General features: G+C 42.7%; 1 protein-coding gene across 5 annotated transcripts in view; it reads right to left on the minus strand.

Annotated features, from left to right (window-relative positions):
* Positions 1-21,770, minus strand: part of INPP4B (inositol polyphosphate-4-phosphatase type II B) — an 851,608-nt gene extending 829,838 nt beyond the window's left edge. For 3 of the 5 annotated variants that reach the window (XM_077476955.1, XM_077476953.1, XM_077476951.1), the window contains exon 1: positions 21,495-21,770. In XM_077476955.1, coding sequence (XP_077333081.1) covers positions 21,495-21,576 — 82 coding nt within the window. In that variant the 5' untranslated portion in view covers positions 21,577-21,770. The remainder of the gene's footprint in view (positions 1-21,494) is intronic. The other 2 variants (XM_077476952.1, XM_077476950.1) reach the window with 2 other exon arrangements.
* Between the last annotated feature and the right edge of the window lie 2,788 nt (positions 21,771-24,558).

Here is a 24,558-nt window from a genome sequence, read left to right on the forward strand (position 1 = left end):
CAAAACACTATTTTGACTTTAGAACCACTTTAAATTCCCATTATTTGCGCTTACTATATCACTAGCCAGACTCAAAAGTTCAAGTGAATGTGATTGGTAGCTGTGAGCGATTTTTTTAGAACTGACACTTTCTTACGTGAGGTTTTCTGTCTGGAACCCACTCTGAGTGTACCTAGAAAAAGCTTTCCTGTGCTGCAGACAGGTAAGCGATATCAGTTCTCAAGTCCCAAGATTAAAGACAAAATACAATGGAGCAGACTTGTGCAGCAATGAAACAAAAGAAGCCTTGAGCTGGAAGGCTGTGCACTCCGTATGTATCCCATGGCTTAATTTTCAATTCTGACTGGAGCGTAGCTTTAACAGGGAATGGCTGAATTCCTGTAATCAGCTCCCAGAGCTTCTCACTCTGCTCTCTGTATGACTCACTTCTCTCTATAGACTGCAGTGTTTTCTGTAGTCTATCCTTGCTCTTCCCCCTGTATGAATTAAAAGAATCATTGCTCGCTGCAAGGCTACCAGGATACAAGTAAAATGACAGACCAGTTGAAGGACTATCAAACTGTGCAATGGGTACCAAGGGGGGCAAAATATATATTTTGCTGTAATGTTAACTGGTTGGTTTAATGCTAAAAGCTTTTCTGAGTATAATAAAAATATGTCTTCTAAATAGAAAACCATTCTACTAAGCATCAAGTCCTATGAATATACTGTATATCTCACTTCTGAAAACTAAAGACCAACCTATTAAGGGTTCATCCTATGAGAATATATCTGTTCAAGAATGTTGATCACAAAGCTACTTCTTCGAGCCCAAGTCTAAAATTAAGGCTACTGATCACTAAATCTAGGAGACACAAGCAGCTAAAGTTAAAACACTAAGGCCGCGTACACACGCGGGGACTGTTCGCTCAACTTTGTTCGTCAAACAGTTTCAGCGGACAGTCCGCTCAAAATTAGCATGGACGGACTTGCCCACACACGACGAACGAACAGTCCGCTGAAACCGTGCGCGATGACGTGAACGGCACGTACGACGGGACTAGAAAACGACGTCCTATACACTGCAATGCAACCTTCGGCGTGTAAATTCTTTCTGAGCATGCGCGAGACTTAGTTTGACGAACAAGCCTACACACGGGCGGACTGTCCGCTCAAACCAAGTTTCAGCGGACAGTTTTTCGGAATTTCCGAAAAACTTTGTTCGTCAGACTGTCCGCTGAAACTGTCCGCTGAAGCCCACACACGAGCGGACTGTCCGCCGAAACACTGTTCAGCGGACAAAGTTGAGCGAACAGTCCCCGCGTGTGTACGCGGCTTAAATCGGAAGTATGGGAACATTTGAGTTTGGTCCCACAGCTCCTTCTGCTTTCCAGGGAAGACCTATTCCTATTGGTGAATAAATCTATCCATCGTATTAAAATGCACCAATAAAGAGGCTTGAAGGTGGGAGCAAGTGGAGCCAAAACTCGACTTTTAAGTCAACATTTGCATTTTATTTCAGCTGGCTATATCTCTGGGTCAACTGATCATTTCGTTATGAAGTTGTCACTGAAATCACCATCTGCTGATCTTTTTTTTCCCATTATGGGTCCACTTTGCTTGTTTAAATTTGGAACAGGTTAAATTTAAGAACACATAGAAAACAAAATTATGCAAAAACAGCTTACAAGAATGAATTAACCCATCCCTGTATGGCACTTTGGGTCCTCTCACACGGGTGCCCTTTTGAGGTGTTGCCTTTGACTTACAATGGAAGGTGCCTTTTTGTTGATGCAGCATGCAGTACTTTTCAAAGGGCAGTGCACCTGCAGCGTGAACAGTTACATACGATTTAATGGGCACTAGCTTTCATGCGCATTTTGTCACCCTGGAATAGCACAGCAAAAGCACACCAGTGTGAAAGGGGCCTTCTGTTTAGATCTCAAACACAAAAGGTATCTGAAGGAAGAACTACTCCTGTTGGACAGGTATGTGGCATTTTGGTACTGCTACTTACAGTTGTGTTCAAAAGTTTGCATATCCTGGCAGAAATCATACAACTTTGAAATGGATATTGAAAACATCACTGATCATGCCAAAAAAACTAAGCTGCATAGTCAAGTTGCCACAAAGAAGCCTTTACTGCGCCAATGTCACAAAAAACACTGATGTGGTATGCCAGGGTGTTGTTAGGCATATTGTAACTAGGCTTTTTGTGTGGCATTGGCGCAGTAAAGGCTTCTTTCTGGAGACTTGACTATGCAGCTAATTTTTGTTCAACTATCATTGTATTGTGCTCCTTAAAAACAACCACACTGTCTTTTTCCAGAGATTTGTATTTCTCCTGAGGTTACCTGTGGGGTTTTCTTTTTATCCTGAACAATTCCTTGGTAGAACAATTCCTTGGATTGGTATAAAGAGATCCCTGAATATTCCACTTCTTAATAGGTGATTGAACAGTACTGACTGACATTTTTAAGGCTTTGGATATCTTTGTATATCAGTCTTTATAAAGTTCCATTGCCTTGTTATGCAGGTCTTTTGATAGTTCTTTTCTGCTCCCCATGGCTCTGTATCTAGCCTGCTCAGTGCATCCACATGAGAGCTAACAAACCAATTGACTATTTGTACAAAGACACTAATTGCAGTTTAAAAAGCCAGAGATGTGGGAAATTAAAATGTAATTGCCATTTTTACCTGTGCGTGTCACCTTGTGTGTCTGTATCAAGGCCAAACATTCCAGAGTATGTAAACTTTTGATCAGGGACATTTGGGGGATTTTTGTTATCGTTATGATTTAGAGAGGGGCCAAAACAAGTATGTAATAATAAATGGCTTCATATATGATCACTATCCTTTAATAAAAGAAAATTGTATGGTATGATCAGTCATATTTTCAATATCAATGCCAAAATGTCATGATTTCTGCCAGGGTGTGCAAACTTTTGTGCACAACTGTATCACATGTTCTAAGTGACTTTTGCTTTGACACTACTTATGTGGTTGAGAACTTGATTGCAACCTTTTGGCATGATTGGGAACCTTATATTGGGAATTGTGTGTTGTCCCTGAGTTGGTGATGTCGAGGTACTATGTGGTGCCCAGGGTGTAGCTTCCAGCTGTTCTCTAGTACAATGAATGCTGAAGCACATAGAATTTTGTTGGACCAGAAATCTTAGCCCTTGTACACAAGGTCAGACTTTCCGACAACAAAATCCATCGGATTTTGTCCGAAACTGGTGTTGCATACACACGGTCGGACAAAGTTGTCGGAATATCCGATCGTTCGTAACGTGATGACGTTATTTCGTTACGACGGGACTACGTTGCCGCTAGTAGCCAATATCTTTGGTCTCGTAATTTGATCTGAGCATGCGTGGCACTTTGTCCGATCAGAATTCTCTACAAACGATTGGACAAAGTCCGATCGGATCATGCTGTCGGAAAATGTTATAGCCCAGCTCTAAAACTTTGTCGGTCGGATATTCAGATGGAAACAGTCCAATGGAGCCCACACATGGTCGGATTATCCGACAACATGCTCTGATCGGACATTTTCCGTCGGAATGTCCGACCTTGTGTACAAGGGCTTAGACATTGCTGGCATGACCTGTGAAGCCTTCTTACCAGCTAACATACTGGCAACCTCGCTTCCTGCTGGACTGCTTGAACAGCAGCCTTCATCAGCATTAGAAGAAGGATTTAACTCAAAAGGGTAAAAAAAATAGACAAATATATGCAAAGGTAAAGTACGATTGCAGCCTGCCCCTGATGATACCAAGTAACATCTTGAAAATTAATTGAACAGATTGTAGATTGTGTATGTGGTATGGTAAACATCACTTCCTACATGTCCATCTCTAAAGAAAGGGAAAAAAATCAACAACCTGTTTAATCAATCAATTGAATTCATATCCACTCAGGTAAACTTACACTACAAAGTTGTTTGTAAATTTGAAACACATTAGAGTGAGTTCTCAGCAGGAGAAATTACAAATTTAGAAATGTGATATTGTAGAACACATGTAAAAAGCAAGGCCTGCTGGCCAAAATACGGCCCAGCAGACCTTCTCAGGTGGCCCTCGCACACAGGACTTTCTTTTAGCTGGAAAGTGGTGGTACTTCGTTCTTGCTAACTCTTGCTCTTGCCCTCTGCTCCCCACTCATCACTGTCACATGTAAACACAGAAGGACTGCCCTACACTAAAGGAGGGGACAGATGCGGTGCAGTGTGGGATAGGGGCATCATGTGGTAAGCTGCACTGTGATCCCCATCTGTGCATGGATGCACAGATGCTGGCCAATGATCTCCCTGGCAAGTGAGAGAGAGAGAGGCGATGCCGCCTACACTGCCAGGAAAAGGCTGGGCTGAGTAGGTGAGCTGTAATGTTGTGCGCCCCTGAACCCTGCCCTGTTGCGTGCCCCTGAACCCTGCACTGATGCGTGCCCCTGAACCCTGCACTGTTGCGCGCCCCTGAACCCTGCACTGTTGCGCGCCCCTGAACCCTGCACTGTTGCGCGCCCCTGAACCCTGTACCGCTGCACGCCCCTGAACCCTGCACTGTTGCACGCCCCTGAACACTGCACTGTTGCAGTTTGGTCACACCCACCATTCAATGCAGTTTGGCAGTGGGGGTTTGACACAGCTGCTGTAGAACATATGGATCAGATAGCTCCTTTGGTATAATTTCAAGCAGTAGTAAACCCAAAACCATACGTGTAATATATTGCAGCTTACCAATCATTAGATGTGGCGGCTGCATTAGTTTTCACCCTATGATCTGGCTAGTAACACACCTCTTGTATTAGAGTGCCTTCACTCTGGATAAAGGATCACAGGGGGCAACTTTGAACAGATGCATTATCAGTCTGGGAGAGGGGAGCGTATGTATTAGCAGATTTAGATACACTAACAAATTGAAACTGACCTTTAACTAGCAAGTCGTTACGGCAAAAAAAAAATCTTTTATTATAAAGGTTTTACATGAATAAATAAAAGCTGAAATCACTGTAAGCACTCCTGTCAGTGGTAAATGCTTTACCTTAACCCTGTAACTGCTACATGTGCAGGACAGTTTTGCTCTGTTGAAAAACAATACAGACTTACTCGCCAGATCACAAGGTAAAAAATAAAAAGGGAAAAACCTTAAAAAAGAAAAAAACAAATGCAGTCACTACATCTAGGAAATGGTAAGCTGCAATGTAATATTATAATGTTTGCTTTTGGGTTTATTTTTGCTTTCAGTGATGTAGGTAGAGGAGTGGGTTTTCACTGATCTCACTGCACAATTACAACCGGGAGGTGTTAATTTTGCTACACAGTCTCCTATCTGTAACTGCAGAGACGTTTGTAACAGTAAGTCATCAGTCATAGAGACCTGCTATGAGTTTCTCTACTATCAGATCAGATGTTAGATTCATTATTATTATTACTAGAATTATACAGAATTAATATAGTGCCAATAGTTTGCGCAGCGTTTTACAGCATGAGGGCAGACAGTGCAGTTACAATACAATTCAATACAGGAGGAATTGGAGGGCCCTGCTCGTTGAAGCTTACATCTAAATCGAAATGCAAATAAGGACTTACATTAGACATGTGCAGAGTAAAATATTTCGTTTCGGAATTTCGTTTTCGTCCGAAAAATTTATTTATTTAGTTACTCCTGAAATTCGTTTTTATTTATTTTGTTTTTCGTTCAAAAATTGCATTCGTCCGAAAATCCACATGAATTACGGTCGAATCTGTCTTTGAAGGCTTATGGTGTCTGTCGAATGTATAAAGAAGATTCAATGGAGCTAGTATATAAAACATACTTCGTGTGAACTTTAGAACCCTATTAAAGTCTATAGTGCTCCAACGTTCAAAATCTAAAGTACTAATTTTAAAGGCTAATATGCAAGTTACTGTCCTAAACAGTGTTTGGGGACCCGGGTCCTGCCCCAGGGGACATGTATCAATGCAAAAAAACATTTTAAAAACTGACGTTTTTTCGGGGAGCAGTGATTTTAATAATGATTAAAGTGAAACAATAAAAGTGTAATATTCCTTTAAATTTCGTAGGGGGGGGGGGTGTCTATAGTATGCCTGTGAAGGGGCGCATGTTTCTGGTGCTTAGAACTGTCCCTGCACAAAGTGTCATTTATGCAGGAAAAAAAGTCCTTTAAAATCACTCGCAGCTATTATGAATTGTCAGCTCCGTAATACAGAAAACACTCATTGAAAGTCATTGATAAAAAATAAAAAATTTAAAAAAAAGCGTGGGGGTCCCCCAAATTCAATTATCAGGCCCTTTAGGTCTGGTATGGATATTAAGGGGAACCCTGCGTCAAATTTAAAAAAAAATTGACGTGGGGTTCCCCCTAAATATCCATACCAGACCCTTTATCCGATCACGCAACCTGGCAGGCCGCAGGAAAAGAGGGGGGGGGACAAGAGAGCGGCCCCCCTCCCTCCTGAACCATACCAGGTCTGTGACCCCTCAAAGCACCTTGCCCCCATGTTGATGCGGAGAAGGGCCTCATCCCCACAACCCTGGCTGGTGGTTGTGGGGGTCTGCAGGCGGGGGGCTTATCAGAATCTAGAAGCCCCCTGTTTGAAATGGTAAGGGCCTACCATTTCACAAAGAAAGTGTAAAAAATAGTTAAATAAGAATTTTGAAAAATTCCTTTATTAAAATTTAAAAAAAAAATTAAAAAAAGATTCCAGCGGTGGTAATCCACTCTTGCTATCCAGCGATGGACGATCATCTCTCTGGGGTCCAGCGATGGCTCATCTGAATCAGCGCAGCGAATCCATCCATCTTGTGTCTCCACGGAGGAGACACTGCGGGGATTCCGGCGGCCTGGCGTTTGTTATATGCGGAGGGCGGGGCCACCGTTCACCTGACCCCGCCCCCCTCTGATGCAAGGGGAAACCCGGGCTTCCCCGTGATGTATGGGTGACCCCGCCCCCCTCTGATGTAACAGAAACCTGCCTGTGTTACTCAGAGGGGTGCGGGGTCACCCATCCATCTTGTGGAGACACAAGATGGATGGATTCGCTGCGCTGATTCAGATGAGCCATCGCTGGACCCCGGAGAGATGATCATCCGTCGCTGGATAGCAAGAGTGGATTACCACCGCTGGAATCTTTTTTTTATTAATTTTTTTATTTTAATAAAGGAATTTTTCAAAAGTGTGTTTGTCTTATTTAACTATTTTTTTATTTTTTATTTTTTTTATTTTTTAGTATATGTGCTGCCGAAGCGAGCACTATTTAACTATTTTTTACACTTTCTTTGTGAAATGGTAGGGGTACCCCCTTACCATTTCAAATGGGGGGGGCAGGGATATGGGGGTCGCCTTGTTAAAGGGGGCTTCCAGATTCTGATAAGCCCCCCGCCCGCAGACCCCCACAACCACCGGCCAGGGTTGTGGGGATGAGGCCCTTCTCCGCATCAACATGGGGACAAGGTGCTTTGAGGGGTCACAGACCCCCAAAGCATCCTCCCAATGTTGAGGGCATGTGGCCTGGTACGGTTCAGGAGGGAGGGGGGGCGTTCTCTCGTCCCCCCTCTTTTCCTGCGGCCTGCCAGGTTGCGTGCTCAGATAAAGGGTCTGGTATGGATATTTTTAGGGGGACCCCCGCGTCAATTTTTTTTTTAATTTGACGCGGGGTTCCCCTTAATATCCATACCAGACCTGAAGGGCCTGGTAATTGAATTTGGGGGACCCCCACGCTTTTAAAAAATATATATATATTTTTTTATCAATGACTTTCAATGAGTGTTCTCTGTATTACGGAGCCGACAATTCATAATAGCTGCGAGTGATTTTAAAGGATTTTTTTTCCTGCATAAATGACACTTTGTGCAGGGACAGTTCTAAGCCCCAGAAACATGCGCCCCTTCACAGGCATACTATAGACACCCCCAGGTAGGAAATTTAAAGGAATATTACACTTTTATTGTTTCACTTTAATCATTATTAAAATCACTGCTCCCGAAAAAACGGCCGTTTTTAAAACTTTTTTTTGCATTGATACATGTCCCCTGGGGCAGGACCCGGGTCCCCAAACACTTTTTAGGACAGTAACTTGCAGAATCTTTTCTCTCTGTCAAATCTTTTTTCTCTGTCGAATATTTCCTCTATATAATCGGACTAATAGAGGTAAGGTTAGGCACATTCGACCACAGGTTCTATAGACACAGATTGTTATTGTCAGAGTCACGTCGAATCTCCTATTCTATATCGAACTGTTGTAACAACGAAAACAAAAATAAAGCATTTATTTATGTCGGATCTTTAGTTTTTCAGATTCTGTGCTTTCGTTATCGTTTGTCAAAACGAAAACGAAAATAGCTGAAATTCGGACGAAAATGCATTTGGACGAAAACGAATGCACATGTCTAACTTACATAGACAAAGTTTACATGGTGCCAACAAAGCATCCAGAGCCTGTTCTGCAGGTCCCATTCGGCCTACACTGTCAAGTGTTATTTTGGGAACCTGGGGAAGAAAAGTTGAAGTATTGAAAACCACATCCAGAACGCTACACTTGGGTCAGGGCAATGTAATGTCTGACAAGCACAACAATCAGTGGCGTCGCTGGGGGGGGGGGGGGGAGTCTCTGAAGAGGTCCCTGATGTAAGTGGGGGGATATATACACACACACACACGTATATTACTGTATATACATGTGTATGCCCATCCAAGCGTATGACTGTTTACTACACTGCTATAGGCTCTAGCCCCAGATCTTTTGTAGACCTAGCAACACCCCTGACAACAATTGTATTCAATTGGATCGGTACACTTTTTTCTTACTTGGTGGTTTGGGGGGGGGGGGGCAAAGGGGGACTTTGCAGGCCACACTCCCCAATTGTACTTCCATGGCTTTAGGCATGGCAATTGTGCTTGTAAGGTTATAAAATGAAAGCTAGGGATATTCTATGCAAATGTTTATGTTTTACAATTTCTAGCTATATTGTTTTTTTTTTTTTTTTTTTTTTTATACAACAATGCTTTCCATTACATACACAGAATCTGCTTTCTCAGCAGCCAAAGAAAATGGACAAGTACAAAGTGCTTTGGCATGTATCTAGTGCTCAGATAGAGCAGATATCCAAGGGGAAAGAAGCCTGCCTCCGGCTCCAATCTTTTCTCATGAGGCATTTTTTTTTCTTTATTTACTGAGATTGTAAACAGCCCAGTTTACTTTTTTTAACTGTATGCTCGCCAAGAAGTAGAGGGACTAGAACCATTTATTAGCATTTTTTTTTCCCACCCAATGATTGATGCATCAGAGTTGTTCATTATATACTCTACAGAAAATTTCTCATGCCTGAACAATGTGAATTTACCAGATGCTGTATTTATCAGCTGCAAAAAAAAAAAAAGAAAAAAAAAAGTTAGCCTATGCAATATTGACTAACCAGTTTGTAACATTTACATCGATATTCTCTATACCACATCATGATGATTTAAATGTTTGGAAACTAAATGTATTTTTTGTACAATTCTTTTTTGTTCTGGGACAGTCTATCATATTCAAAAAGCTCATACAAATTCTTCTCTTTTCCCAGTATATAAACCAAAAGGAAAACTAGCAGGATGAGCAGCTTATTTATTACTGCTCTCTCTTCCTATCAGCATGCTTCTTGTTAGCTCCTTCTGCTTCTTCCTCGCCCAGTCCTACCTCTGCTGTACAGAGGATTGCTAAAGGCTGTTACAAAGCCACATTTTTGGATCTACACTTTCATGCATTAAAGCTGAATCCCAGATGTGGATTTTATTGCAGAGTGGCTGCCCCGCTACATAGTGACCACATGACCACACTCAGCATGGGCACCATTCACAACACATCTTGGGTTGATCTCAAAATTAATGCAAAGTGTGCTCTGATTGGACAAGGTGAAGATTTTGGCACCACTGCCCCACCTCTCCACTTCATCCAATCAGTGAACTCCTGGACCAATGTAACTATGCAACAAAATACATACCTCTGAATACAAAGTTGGTTTACCCTTTCCACACTGCATGGCCAGTTCAGTAACCTGATTTTCTTTACTGCAGTTAAGCCCCAATTTCAGGTATGTTTAAATACCCATTCACTGGCTCCATTAACTACTTCAATACAGGGCACTTGCACCCCCTTCCTGCCCAAGTCAATTTTCAGCTTTCAGCGCTGTTGCACTTTGAATGACAATTGCGCGGTCATGCTACACTGTGTTCAAACAGAATTTTTATCATTTTGTTCCCACAAATAGAGCTTTCTTTTGGTGGTATTTGATCAACTCTGCGTTTATTTTTTGCCAAATAAAAAAAAAAAAAAAAAAAAAAATTCTCCTTCACTGACAAGGCGGCACCAATGAGGTGGCACTGATGAGCACTGGTAGGCGGCACTGATATGCAGCACTGATGGGCATTGATAGGCGGCACTGATGGCCACTCATGGGTGGCACTTGTGGGCACTGATAGGTGAAGAATAGGCACTGAAAGGCTGTACTGATGAGTACTTATGGGTGGCACTGATAGGCACTGATATGTAAGACAGAGCTTCTTATCTTACACCCAAATCATAAGCCCGCAACCAAAACCTCCTGGTCTCCACCAACCGTCTTTGGGCAGACTATCTCCCCAAAGACCAAAGACCCAAAGACCGAAGAGTCTCGGGGTTATTTTAGACGCACAAATGTCAACGGATGCGCAAATAGGATCTGTAGTCTGTGGATCTCACCATCTGCTACGCATGCTTCGCAGACTCATCCCTTTTATCCCAAAGAATGACAAAGCAGTGGTAGTTGGATCATTAATTCACGACTGGACTACGCAAACTCGCTTTACATTACCACAATATCAACTTGCGCAATTACAACTGATCCAAAACACGGCGGCAAGGCTGATAACAGGGAAGAAACCCTGGGAATCCATCTCTCCTTCACTGAGGAGCTTACATTGGCTAACCGTAAAAAATCATATCACGTTCAAGACCCTTTGCCTCACCCACAAATGCGCGCATAGAGAAGCTCCGCAATACCTAATGGAGAAAATAAATCATTACACACCAAACCGCAGTCTTCAATCAGCCAACAAAAACCTCCTCCTCGTGCCCAAAGCCCGGTATAAATCCAAGGGGGATCGGAGATTCACTGTCCCCCCCCCCCCGTCAGGAGAGCAGCCGATCAGAAGCGAATGAGGAAAAGCCGATCAACGGCTCTTCCTGTTTACATTGTGATCAACTGCGATATGACACAGCCGATCACGTGGTAAAGAGTCTCCATCAAATGCTCTTTACCGAGATTGGTGTAGCGGTGTGTCAGACTGACGGAACCACTGATCCCCGTGATGTGCACCCCCACGGGCGCACGAGAGCAGTCAATCTGGAGGGCTGTCATATGACGTCCACCCAGAACAAGAGCCACACCGCCCAGCCATCATTTGACAGCAAGTGGTTAAAGCAGCTGTATTGTCATGCTTGGTCATTTTTAACTACAGGCAAGCCTATAATAAGGTGGCACATGCGTGATGAAGGGCCGGTGTATTGTGCCGGAATGGAGTGAGGTCATCCTGGCTCCGGCCACTCACAGCGCCGGAGCCGCGAACTGAAAGAAATGCTGAGGTAACATGTCAGCTCCCTCAGCGGTGACCTGTGGGAGCTTCATCCTAAGGTAAGTATTTCATAATGAGTTAGTATGCAGTGCATACTAGCTCATTAAGCTTTTGTGTCACAGGTTTTTTTTTTTGGGTACACAACGATTTTAAATACAAAAAGGCAGCTGCAATACACACAAACTCTCTGGCACAGTCACTTCACAGACATAACGCAATGCAATCTATCCCCCTGGACCTTTTTCAGGTTGATTGATATCCAGTGTCATCTGGGTACTCCTATGTGCAACATCAAGCGGTCCTGGGCTCACTAGAAAATGCTGCAGGGAACAGGGAGCAAATTCCATGCTCCCTGCTGGAGGAATGAGGGGAGAAAGTGGACTCAAGATCTCACATGAACGGAATGAAGACTGGTATAGAATAAAAAGGTATGTAACAAGGAAAAGAAAAAAGTTTTTGTAGTCTGGGGTGGGTAAACCAGGATTGAGAGTTAAAAGGAATGCATAGTCTTTTCAATTAAATTTGACCTATACAGTACATTTTAGGAGAACTTACCTTAATGTAAATATACTTTATCAATATACGGTAAATGTTTGAAAATACTTGTTTTATGTTGTTTTTAATTATATATGAATACGAGACATTTACTCATTATATATGCAAGGTCTGCTTATTACTTGGCAACACTACACTGTGGTTGTGATTTAATGCACTTTGTTACAATGCAAAGCAAGGAATTAGCCAACTTCTAGCCTCACAGGAGCATTTCAGGAGTTTTACATCATCAGGCATTTATCCTACCTATTCCTGCTTCTGATCACCAAATTACACTGACAGCATCATTGGAGCCTGGTGCCTAGAAACAAGAAGAGCTGATCGCTGATAACTCGCACCTCCGCAAATATGGTTTCCTCTGCATAGTGCTAGGGCCAAGCAAAAGAGCAGAAGGCCTACTGAAAGAACTATGCTGATTTGTCCTACCAAGTGTGAAGAATAAGGTTGTCCAAGTCTAGGTCCAATGTAAAGGGACACTATGAAGAAGGATAAAGTTGCTGAGTCTAGACCCACTTTAAAAAGAACCATTAAGAACAAAGGGGCAATGTATGCAGTTATAGTTACCAAGCCACACTACTCCTTTCCCCAGCACCACTGGAGCCCACGCTAACAGAGCAGGCCTTCTGGGTATGAAGTAACACGTGATTTATCCTATGTGACAGTACTCAAGTGTAGGAAGCCAGAATGCCATTACGTGGGGGGTCTGAGAAGTCATCCCCCTATTTAAGCTCCACCACCAGCCCTCAGTGGAGTTTAGACTGGCTGGAATGCTCCAGTGGGAAGCTGGTAAGAGAGAATGGCTTTGTAAATATAAAAGCCTACCCCCCTCCCCCACCTTATTTGTATTAACCCTGGAATCACTGTTAAATTGCCTCAGAAACAACAATAATATTAAAGGCATACCCATAGCAGGCCACACCTATAAGTTAGCAGCCTTTGCTGATGACATCTTACTTTCCCTGAGTGAACCCCATATTTATATCCCAAACTTACTAAAAGATTTCAAACTCTTCCAACATCTCTCTAATTTTAAAATCAACCTCACGAAATCCCATGCCTTTAATGTCACCATCCTGCAAGAGATAGTAACACAATGTGAAACTAACTTTACCTTCCAATGGCGACAAGACGCAATACCTAGGGATTCACCTCACAGCAAACCTAGCGGATCTCTTCTCCAAAAACTACCAATACTCAAATTCATATCTGAGGACCTCAAAAAATTGAATAAACCAGTTTTCATGGTTGGGCCACGTGGCAATTATCAAAATGAATTTCCTTCCCGTAGTCTATATATCCTGCAGACTGTCCCCATTAGACTTCCCCTATCCTTCAAGAGGGTATGCTCAGGATTTTTATGGAAGCATAAACATCCGAGAATTGCACACAACCTTTTAACACAACCAAAGACAAAGGGGGACATTGGTTTTCCAGGTCTCAAAAAATACTACTGGGCATGCCATCTCACTAGAATTGCAGATTGGTCACTACATAATCAGTGCAAAGATTGGGTGAGACTGGAGGACTCCTTATCTCCTTCGCCATGACGATCTACTCCATGGCTGTCGCCTAAACACATCCCCTCCACATTCAGAAAACACCCTCTCATTGAACCGACTCTCTGCTGCTTCAGAGAAAACTATACATCTCCTCTACCCCGGGACCTCTCACTCCTAGAAGACTCAGCCTGGCCTTCCTCCCTGGAATGTCTGCACAATTCTTGACGCACCAATGGCAACACCCAGACATATTAGCTTATCAATTATTTCACAAAGGCACTCTCCTAGAATGCCTAGAACTAACGCCCACTCTTACAAATTGCCCTTTACCTTTCTGGACTTATTTTCAAGTTCGCCACTTCTTACAAGAGATCAATCGAGACTCTTCCATCACACAATCATTTACTCCTCTTGAGCACCTGTGCTCCCAATCCAACCCTCAACAACACTTTATCTCCAATATATACTCCATGCTATTTGTGGAGATCTCCCCTAAGGAAGGGAAAGCACAAAAAACATGGGAAAGAGAAACACAATTAGAACTTCTGGAAGATCAATGGGAACGGGTATTTACGATTGTCCTTAAAGGCTCTCTAAATGTCTCGATTCAGGAAAATAATTACAAGACGCTAACACACTGGTACAAAACCCCAGCTATTTTAAACAAAATCAACCCTTCCCATCCTAACAAATGCTGGAAATTTGACGGAGAACCGGCCACACTGCTGCCCTTTAATCCAACCATTTTGGACGCAAGTTCAAGAACTCACAGAATCAATATCCATGTACACCCTAGATCACTCCCCAGCCCAATGCCTCCTCCATCACTCAGATCTTTGAGCACAATACTACCGCAAGCCATTGATCCTACCCCTAATCAATGCAGCAAAAATGTGTATTCCAAGACACTGGGGCTCTCCTCACATACCAACCATACCAGAATGACTTAAAAACAGAGCAACAAAATAGCTGAAATGGAAAAACGAAATTTCCATCTCCCGAGACTCCCCAGTCAAATTTTCAAGGACTTGGGCAAGCTGGGCCCATTTTCAGACAACTGACAGATACAAGACATTGATGGCCTAAATTTATGAACATGACGCACGCACTTATGACTAACTTCTACTGAACATTCCATGAAGTCCCTTCCCTCTAATCTCTTCTCATATTCCAGATGACATGGCCTCCCACCCCAAACCAAGGGACGAGTATGGGAGACCATGTGTCATCACTTTCCCTCTACAGCTCCAGGTCACCAAGTGCCCTACATACTTCACCCACTTCACCCCAAAGCACAACCATAGTGTAATCACGCTGAAGTTGGCGGAAACCGAGGAGACAACCACTAACCTACTTACCTCTCTACCTTCCATTCCTCATCCCCCCCCACACCTTCATACTCCCTGCCCTACCCTTAATCCCTATATAATTGTATTAACCATCAGGACCCAGGCTCAATACCTCTTGCTATGCGGGCCCTTGCAATAGAGGATCCGACCGGCAACTTCCTACTCCAGATGGTTAGACTTATCATACAATCTCAGGCCCCAGCATTACACGAAGTGGAACCTCTCCTCACTAGTCATACCCCAAGATGTATCAATACGCCTTGATATCTAGCAACATAATTACATACGCTAACTTACCGCTTTTTCTTCTATTAGATATAAAACTGCTATGCTTGATATAAATTGAAATGTTTCCAGATGTGATTTTTATAACAGTGATTCTTTGACACATGTATTCAACAAAACGACCAATGTTCCATGACACCTTAATGATTGTATGGTGGTAATATTTTCTGGATAGGTTATATTCTCAATAAAAATCTTTTTGGAAAAAATAAAAATAAAAGTCTTGGTGGTCTGGAAACACTAAGTTGTCAAGTGGCAGTATCTTTGTAAGCAGTGCTACATGGTCAGCAACCTGTATTTACTCTGATTGGACTATGAAACAGAGGCTTTACACTATTGATATCACTCTGCTCTCACCCCCTGTAAGCATGTTTAAACAGTGGATTGTGCAAGGCAACAGAGGTTTGACTGGTTGAAAATGCTCACTTCCCTTTTCTAGCATTAGTGTTGATGTGCATGCGTTTTCTGAGAAGACAAACTCAGGTATTTAGATCTAGTAGCAATATTTATTTTATTTATTACATGTACTTATACAGTGCTGTCAAATTACAAAGGCTTTACATATATTTATATTGCACAGTCAATCCTTTCCTCAAGGAGCTTACAATCTAAGGCCCCTAACTAACATTTAAATATACACAATATTGCCAAAAGTATTGGGACACTTGCCTTTACACGCACATGATCTTTAATGGCATCCCAGTCTTAGTGTGTAGGGTTAAATATTGAGTTGTACCCACCCTTTGCAGCTATAACAGCTTTAACTCTTCTGGGAAGGCTGTCCACAAGGTTTAGGAGTGTGTCTATGGGAAGGTTTGACCATTCTTCCAGGAGCACATTTGTGAGGTCAGGTACTGACTTTGGACGAGAAGGCCTGGCTCACAGTCTCCACTCTAGTTCATTCCAAGGAGTTCTATCATGTTGAGGTCAGAACTCTGTGCAAGCCAGTCATGTTCCTCCACCCCAAACTTGCTCATCCATGTTGTTAAGGACATTGCTTTGTGCACTGGTGCGCAGTCATGTTGGAACAGGAAAGGGCCATCCCCAAACAGTTCCCACAATGTTGGGAGCATGAAATTGTCCAAAATGTCTTGGTATGCTGATGTCTTAAGAGTTCCCCTCACCGAAACTAAGGGGCCAGGCCCGACCCTATAATCCCCCCTCCACCAAAGTTTACACATGGCACAATGCAGTTAAGCAAGAATCATTCTCCTGGCAACCGCCAAACCCAGACACGTCCATTGGATTGCCAGACAGAGAAGTGCGATTGGTCTCTCCAGAAAACATGTCTCCAGTGCTCTAGAGTCCAGTGGTAGTGAGCTTTACACCACTTGCATCTGAAGCTTTGCATTGCACTTGGAGATATAGGGCTTGGATGCAGCTGCTCGGCCACGGAGCTATTGACCCTGCAGACAGTTGGCAACTTTTGCGCACTGTGAGCTTCAGCATGTGCTGACCCTGCTCTATCATTTTACGCGGCCCACAACTTTGTCGCTAAGTTTCTGTTGTTCCCAGTTGCTTCCACATTGTTATGATACCACTACACCACAACAGTTGACTGTGGAATATTTAGTAGCAAGGAAATGTCACAGATAGGCTTATTGCAGAGGTGGCAACCTATCACAGTACCACGCTTGAATTCACTGAGTTCTTGATAACGACCCATTCTTTCACAAATGTTTGTAGAAGCAGTCTACATGCCTAGGTGTTTGATTTTATACACCTGTGGCCATGGAGCTGATTGAAACATCTGAACCAAATGATTTGGAGGGGTGTCCCAATACTTTTGGAAATATAGTGTACATATTCTAGGGTTGATTTAGACAAGAGCCAATTCACCTACCACCATGTCCTTGGAGTATGAAAGAAAACCAGAGTAACCAGGGGAAACAAAGGCAGGCACAGGGAGAACATGCAAATTCCATGCAGGTAGTGCCGCGGTTGGGATTCAAACCGATGACTCTAGTGCTGCCAGACGGAAGTGCTACCTACAGAGCCACTGTGCTGCTCATGATATTTTTCAGGACTACATAACTGAATTAATTATTTTTATATCAGCCTCAAAAAGCCTAAAGCTATAGGGAAAATTGCGGGCATTATTCACATCATTTCATTTCAGCGTGTAATTAAAAAAAAAATTTTTTTATTATAGTAACAAATGTGACCATATAAAATACATGTGAAACATAAAAAAAAAAAAAAAAAAAAAAGGAAGGATTAATTTATTGTGTTAAATGTCATGGTTAAGTTTGGTGCAAACTACCAGGGGTGGTAAGTGGTAACATGTTAACGGTTAATGTGACTGTAATGGTAAGTTTTGGGGCTTTTGTGAAAGGAAAGCTATGAGATCAGGAGCAGCATGGGGTTTGCTTTATTTTTTGACTGGATTCTTGGTGCTGAAACCCAACATAAAAACATATTAACCAACCAATAAGGACACAGGTAGCCGTGACAAAATTGCCCCATATATTCTTACAAGATGCCTAGTATTCTGGAATGCCTTCCCAAGCCTTGGGCTGCTGGTTTTTACTACTTGCATTGAGAATATATGCTGCTAGCTCCACACTTTGGGAAGCACTGCTTAAGGTTGGATTCACACCTATGCATTTTTTGTGCTTTTTGCAGATTTGCACTACAGTCCATTTAACATGGTTTCCTATGGAACATTTTCTGCAGTGAAAATCTGCAAAATGCACAGAAAATGCATAGGTGTGAATCCAACCTTAAAGTGATTTAACCCTGCAACTTACCATGACGACTGAAAATATATTGGGCTACAAATTCATGATATTTTTTTTTTCCCTTCTAAGAAAAAAATCACACTGCAGACCTTTTTTTTTTGTTGTTGTATAGAGTTTTCATGATGAACAACATAGGAACAATATTAGGTTTAGATCCAACGTATTCACCAGCTGACTATACCTGGAGGCGGCAAATTAAATCAGCACCTTGCATACACATTAGGGAGAGGTGACTTACTGAACAGAGCAGCAAAATACCCCAAAGCACAAAAATCTCATTCCAGATGGTAATCCCACAAAAGCTCCAGACAAGTTGCGTGTGGTACAATAGCGCTAGACCCAGTGGCTTGGTGCCTGTATCTTGTTGCCAAAGTACGTTGGAGGCGGATAAGATGGGACGGAGACCAATGTTAAAACAAAAATGTGAAAAGATAAAGTGGATAGGAAAAAAAATGAATTAATTATCTTTATTTCGTCAGACGTAAGTTGATATAAAAACCACAGGTAGCACACATCCACCAAGGCTGGTCATTTAAGGACTGCTTATAGTGTTGTCAGCACCAGCTAGGAAAAAAAAAAAAAAGTCATCCTGCAAAGCAGTAATGTCTTCACTTTGAATCCCCATGTCTGTGTTCAGGGTTACATTACTAATCAGGTTAGAAAAGGTCACAGAAATCAACTGTGCTCAGAGCTGTGACAAATGAGGTGTTCAGAACATATCCTAAGCTCTACGGCACAGAAACTGCATTATGCTGAGCATCTGGAACGTGGTAACCTACTGTAAAGGTTTATTGGATTACTTCCTACACTATCTTGCATATTACAAGGCTGCGTCCTGGAAAATCCTACTTGTTAAATAGGTCCCCAGGAATCGCATGATTCCACTCATTCTATCAACAGCCATACAAAATAGGCAATACATAGGACTCGTTTTTACAAGTTCACCATTCTATGTGATGTACATAAGGACAGAACAGAATCCAGGTGATGTACAGCATTAATGGGGTAATTATTGTCAACTACAAACAGACATAATTAAGATTAAAAGAAAACAAACAAACAAAAAAAAATGCATGAGCTGTGAAAAGTTCTTATTCCTGGATGGGTTGATCCCCAAGTAAAAAACACGGTTCTAAAAAAAAATAGTCATCATAAAGCTGCTTACAATGCATTGGAATCTATTTTCTAGATTAATGTGCTATATCCTGTATAATAATATATACAAAAAAACAAAAAACAAAAACTAGCATTATAAAATATACTGTCTGGATGTAGGATCTTCATGCTTTGGCTACTGCAGTGTTAAAATTCCCCAGCTCTTGCGGATGTAGAAAACGTTTGTGATAGAATAATACTAAAAGTCTGTGTAGGTACAGAAACTTTGTAGCATTAAAATCAGATACTAGGGTGACACTGAACTGTCAACTATAGGATAACATGAAAACGCTATGCATTCAGTCATTTGGTCCCAGATATAGGCTCAATGCCACAATGGTGATGAATTGTATTTTCAACCAAATGGCTATTTTACATTCATTGGAAATGAAAATAACTGTCACTTTTTTTTTTTTTTATTTAAATATGGGGTATTATCCTTGCGGGAACTTTCCAATCAGCCCATAGCATAAGAGTCTATATATACACACACACGTTTTCACTTTCACTTTTTTTTCTCATATAAGATCAATGCCACAAGCATGATGATCTTCATTTCCAGCCATATGACTAATGTTTTACATTTATTGGAAATAATAAAAAAAAAATATTACCACTTTTGCAAAGGGGGTCATTTATACATCTTTTCAAGCCAATATTCACACATCTTTCACCTAGAATTAATTTTGTGTTACATATAGGCCTAATGACACAGGAATAATTATCTTTATATTTAGCCACATAAGTGTTTTGTTTTGCTGGAGATGAAAAACACTGTCACTTTAAAAAAATAAACATCCTTATCCTTGGGATACCTTTACATGAGCCTATAGCAGAGGACCATTTTTCCATCTTTTCATCTAAGATTCACACAACTTTCACCTAGCATTTATTGATATCCTCATATAAACTCAATAGCACAATTATTATTATTGTCAGCCGAAGGACTAATGTTTGTTTATTTGAGATAAGAGTAACTCACATTTTAAAAATGAAGGATCCTTAGCTTTTAAATGAGACTATATATCAAAAGGAGTCAATTAATACCTCTAGTTCACATAACTTCAAGGCTCACATAACTTACACCTAGGATTCACTTTATAGAAGTTCAATGCCACATAGATAATGATCTTTATTTTCAGCCATAGGACAGTTTTACATTTATTAGGGATGAAATAATTCATTAAATAATAATAATATATATATATATATATATATATATATATATATATATATATATATATATATATATATATATATAGGGACTGCTTTTAGATGAGCCTATAACATAGGAGTCAATGTATACCTCTGTTCAGTCAAGGTCCACATGACTAAGGATTTGCTTAATAGAAGTCTAATGCCACATAGATAATGATCTTTATTTTTCAGCCATATGACAGTTTTACATCACAATAACAATAACTTATTAAAAAAAAAAAAAAGGGGGGGGGGGGGGGATCCTTATCCTTGGGATAGCTTTTTAGATGAGCCTATAGCATATACCTCTGTTCCATCAAGGTTCGTAAAACCTTCACCTAGGATAATAGATAATGATCTTTATGTTCAGCCATATAGTTTTTACATTTATTGGGGACAAAAATGACTCACTTGTTAAAAAATAAAAAAATTAAAATAAGGATCCTCCTTATGGTTGAGAAAGCTTTTAAACAAGCCCATGGCATAGGGGTCTATTCATACCTCTGTTTAGTCAGGGTTCACATAACTTTCACCTAGGATTCACTGCATACAAGTTCAATACGACACAGATATTGTTCTTTATTTCCAGCCATAGGGCAGTTTTACGTGTACTGGGGATGGAACGAACGTACTTGTTTAAAAATAAGGATCCTTATGGTTGGGAAAGCTATAGGAGCCCAAAGCATAGGGATCCATTTATACCTCTGTTCACCTAGGAAACATTCATTTTCCTATTAAACCCCACCTGTGAAAGTTGGGTGAACCTTACATGAAAAAAAAAAAAAAAACATTTGGAAATGGACCCCTAGGCATGTCCTAGAAACATTCTGCCCACCTATACTTTAGCCAGCAGGAATGAAGACACTCATAAAGCTAACACACCAGGATCGTATGCTTTGTACTATTAACCTTGATGATAAAGCAGCTAGAAAGGGCACCAGGAGTAGAGTGCAGGTGATGATGATGAGAGTGATGAGCAGGGAGAAGCTATTGTCGGGTGTATTGCGGTAGATTGCTGCGTGCAGTGCTGGGCTTTCTCTCCCCCCCAGTGCACCTGTCACCGGCAAGCAGCGATCACTGCAATGTGGAAGGTGGGGGTGGAGAGGGGGGTCTCTCCCGGTAACAGAAGAGCTCGCACTTACTTGTACAGGGTGACAGCCCGGCGTTGTCCCTTTCAGCCGGGGAGATGAGGTCCTGTGAAGTCCGATCCTCCGGCCCCTCCATGCTGAGTGCTGTCAGCTCCTCCTGTGACTGTCAGAGATCGGCGGCTAGCTGCAGAAGAGGGGAGCACACACCTATAGAGGGAAGGGGTAGGTAGCAGAGAGCAGCAGTGACGCCGCCGTGCCTAATGCACACCATTCTCCATGGATCGCTCCTGTGTCAGCGCACACCGAGCACACCTCTCCGACATCGATCCCCCCCTGTTGCTTCTCGATCAGCCTGCTGCAAGCTTCCTCCCCCTCCCAGCAATGAATGCCTGGGAAACTAGGTGGCGGAATGATCAAACGACCTGATAAATTCCAAACTTTAGATGCGGCAGCAGTCAGTGATGTTACCTAAGGATGGTCTCTATTGGTGTGGTGACCCGGGGATGGTCTCTATTGGTGTGGTGACCCGGGGATGGTCTCTATTGGTGTGGTGACCCGGGGATGGTCTCTATTGGTGTGGTGACCCGGGGATGGTCTCTATTGGTGTGGTGACCCGGGGATGGTCTCTATTGGTGTGGTGACCCGGGGATGGTCTCTATTGGTGTGGTGACCCGGGGATGGTCTCTATTGGTGTGGTGACCCGGGGATGGTCTCTATTGGTGTGGTGACCCGGGGATGGTCTCTATTGGTGTGGTGACCCGGGGATGGTCACTATTGGTGTGGTGACCCGGGGATGGTCACTATTGGTGTGGTGACCCGGGGATGGTCACTATTGGTGTGATAGATCCGGGGATGGTCACTATTGGTGTGGTGACCCGGGGATGGTCACTATTGGTGTGATAGATCCGGGGATGGTCACTATTGGTGTGATAGATCCGGGGATGGTCACTATTGGTGTGATAGATCCGGGGATGGTCACTATTGGTGTGATAGATCCGGGGATGGTCTCTAGTGGTGTGATAGATCCGGGGATTGGTCTCTAGTGGTGTGACAGACCCCGGGGATTGGTCTCTAGTGGTGTGACAGACCCCGGGGATTGGTCTCTAGTGGTGTGACAGACCCCGGGGATTGGTCTCTAGTGGTGTGACAGACCCCGGGGATTGGTCTCTAGTGGTGTGACAGACCCCGGGGATTGGTCTCTAGTGGTGTGACAGACCCCGGGGATTGGTCACTATTGGTGTGATGGATCCGGGGATGGTCACTATTGGTGTGGTGACCCGGGGATGGTCACTATTGGTGTGATAGATCCGGGGATGGTCACTATTGGTGTGATAGATCCGGGGATGGTCACTATTGGTGTGATAGATCCGGGGATGGTCACTATTGGTGTGATAGATCCGGGGATCATTAGGAATGATCATCCCCGGGTCACCACACCAATAGAGACTTTCCCCGGGTCACCACACCACTAGTGATCATTCCCCGGGTCACCACACCACTAGTGGTCTATGGCAGGGGTCTCCAAACTTTCTAAACAAAGGGCCAGTTTCCTGTCCTTTAGACTTTAGGGGGGCTGGACTGTTTCCAGCAGGGATAGAACATTTGTTTTCCGGCATTAGTGGTAGTAAACAGTGTCCCATCTTTGGTATTATGGGGGAGGAATAGTGCCCTATTGGTGTCAGTGAGAGAAATGGTGCCCCATTGTTGATGTCAGTGGCAGGAATTATACCCCATTTTTGGTGTCAGTGGGCAGTGTCTCATATAAGTGGGATGAATAGTGGCCCAAGGGCCAGATAAAGGTAAGCAAAGGGTCACATCTGGCCCCTGGGCCACAGTTTGGAGACCCCTGCTCTATGGGTGTGACCCAAGGATCGGCAGATGGTGTACCGGAGCTTTCCTCTGTGCTGAGCTCTCCATCCATATCACAATGACACTGCTCATTCAGCAACAGGTTTGATGTGGGAGCTGCTGGCCTCATTACTACCTGAGATGTCTACTTCTGATACGCCTAATAAAAATCCTAATTGTTTCATTATTGACCTTCTGGGAAGAATCTGCCAAGCCTGAGCTGCTAAACTTCAACTGATCAACCGTTTGTTTCTTACATGACTTGCAAGGACGTGTCATCAAGAAATTTTTTGGAAGCAGATTGAGTTCTCTGGGTCTGCATTTCTTTGACTTTTGTTTTTCAGTTGTGTCACCTTTTTAAGGCTTGGTACTGCAAACTCGCACGACAAGTTGTTTCCCATGATTTCCAATGATAACCATTCATATATGTGCAACTTCCAAGTAGTCCCTGTACTACTTTGGTCTGACTTTCATGCAAGTTGCGGTCCATATACCTCAAGGTACACAGGTATTCCCTGAAATCACAGCTGCAAAATTGCGTGACTTATAAGTCACGGCAGTGTGAAAGGGGCCATACAAGGACCCCCAAAAAACATAAATGTTTTGGGGGGCAGCAAACAAATCTTCTCCCCCCCCTCCACCAAGGCTGGCCGAAGACATTGTGCTGCCTGGGTCCAAGAATTAAAAGCTGACCCCCCCCCCCCCAAAAAATAAAATAAAATTCACGCCCACCAAAGGCGCCACATCCATTATTTTTATATAATGATGATAATTAAAACTAAATTTATCAGGAAGTCAGATTTACATGCAACAGCAGCACCTTGTCTATATGCAAAATTATATGACATACCATTATGCTAAATTCCAAGGGGTGGGCTAGGGCAGTATAACGACAGGCTTAGGGTAGTTATCCGCTTCCCGCCCGCCATATAGCAATGTGATGGATGGAAAGTGGTTTCATTATTCTGACTAGGGATGAGCTTCGAGTTCGAGTCGAACTCATGTTCAACTCGAACATTGCCTGTTCAGCGAACCGTGAACAATTTGGGCTGTTCGCAGCAAATTCGAAAAGCCGGAACACCCTATACAAGTCTATGGAAGAAATCTAAAGTGCTAATTTTAAAGGGTAATATGCAGGTTACTGTCCTAAAAAGTGTTTGGGGACCAGGGTCCTGCCCCAGGGGACATGGATCAATGCAAAAAAAAGTTTTAAAAACGGACGTTTTTTCAGGAGCAGTGATTTTAACCACTTCAGGACCGCCGTATTGCC

This window comes from Lithobates pipiens, unplaced genomic scaffold (assembly GCF_037356315.1).
Source record: "Lithobates pipiens isolate NorthernLeopardFrog02 unplaced genomic scaffold, aLitPip1_a1.2 Scaffold_13, whole genome shotgun sequence".
Classification (NCBI taxonomy): domain Eukaryota; kingdom Metazoa; phylum Chordata; class Amphibia; order Anura; family Ranidae; genus Lithobates; species Lithobates pipiens.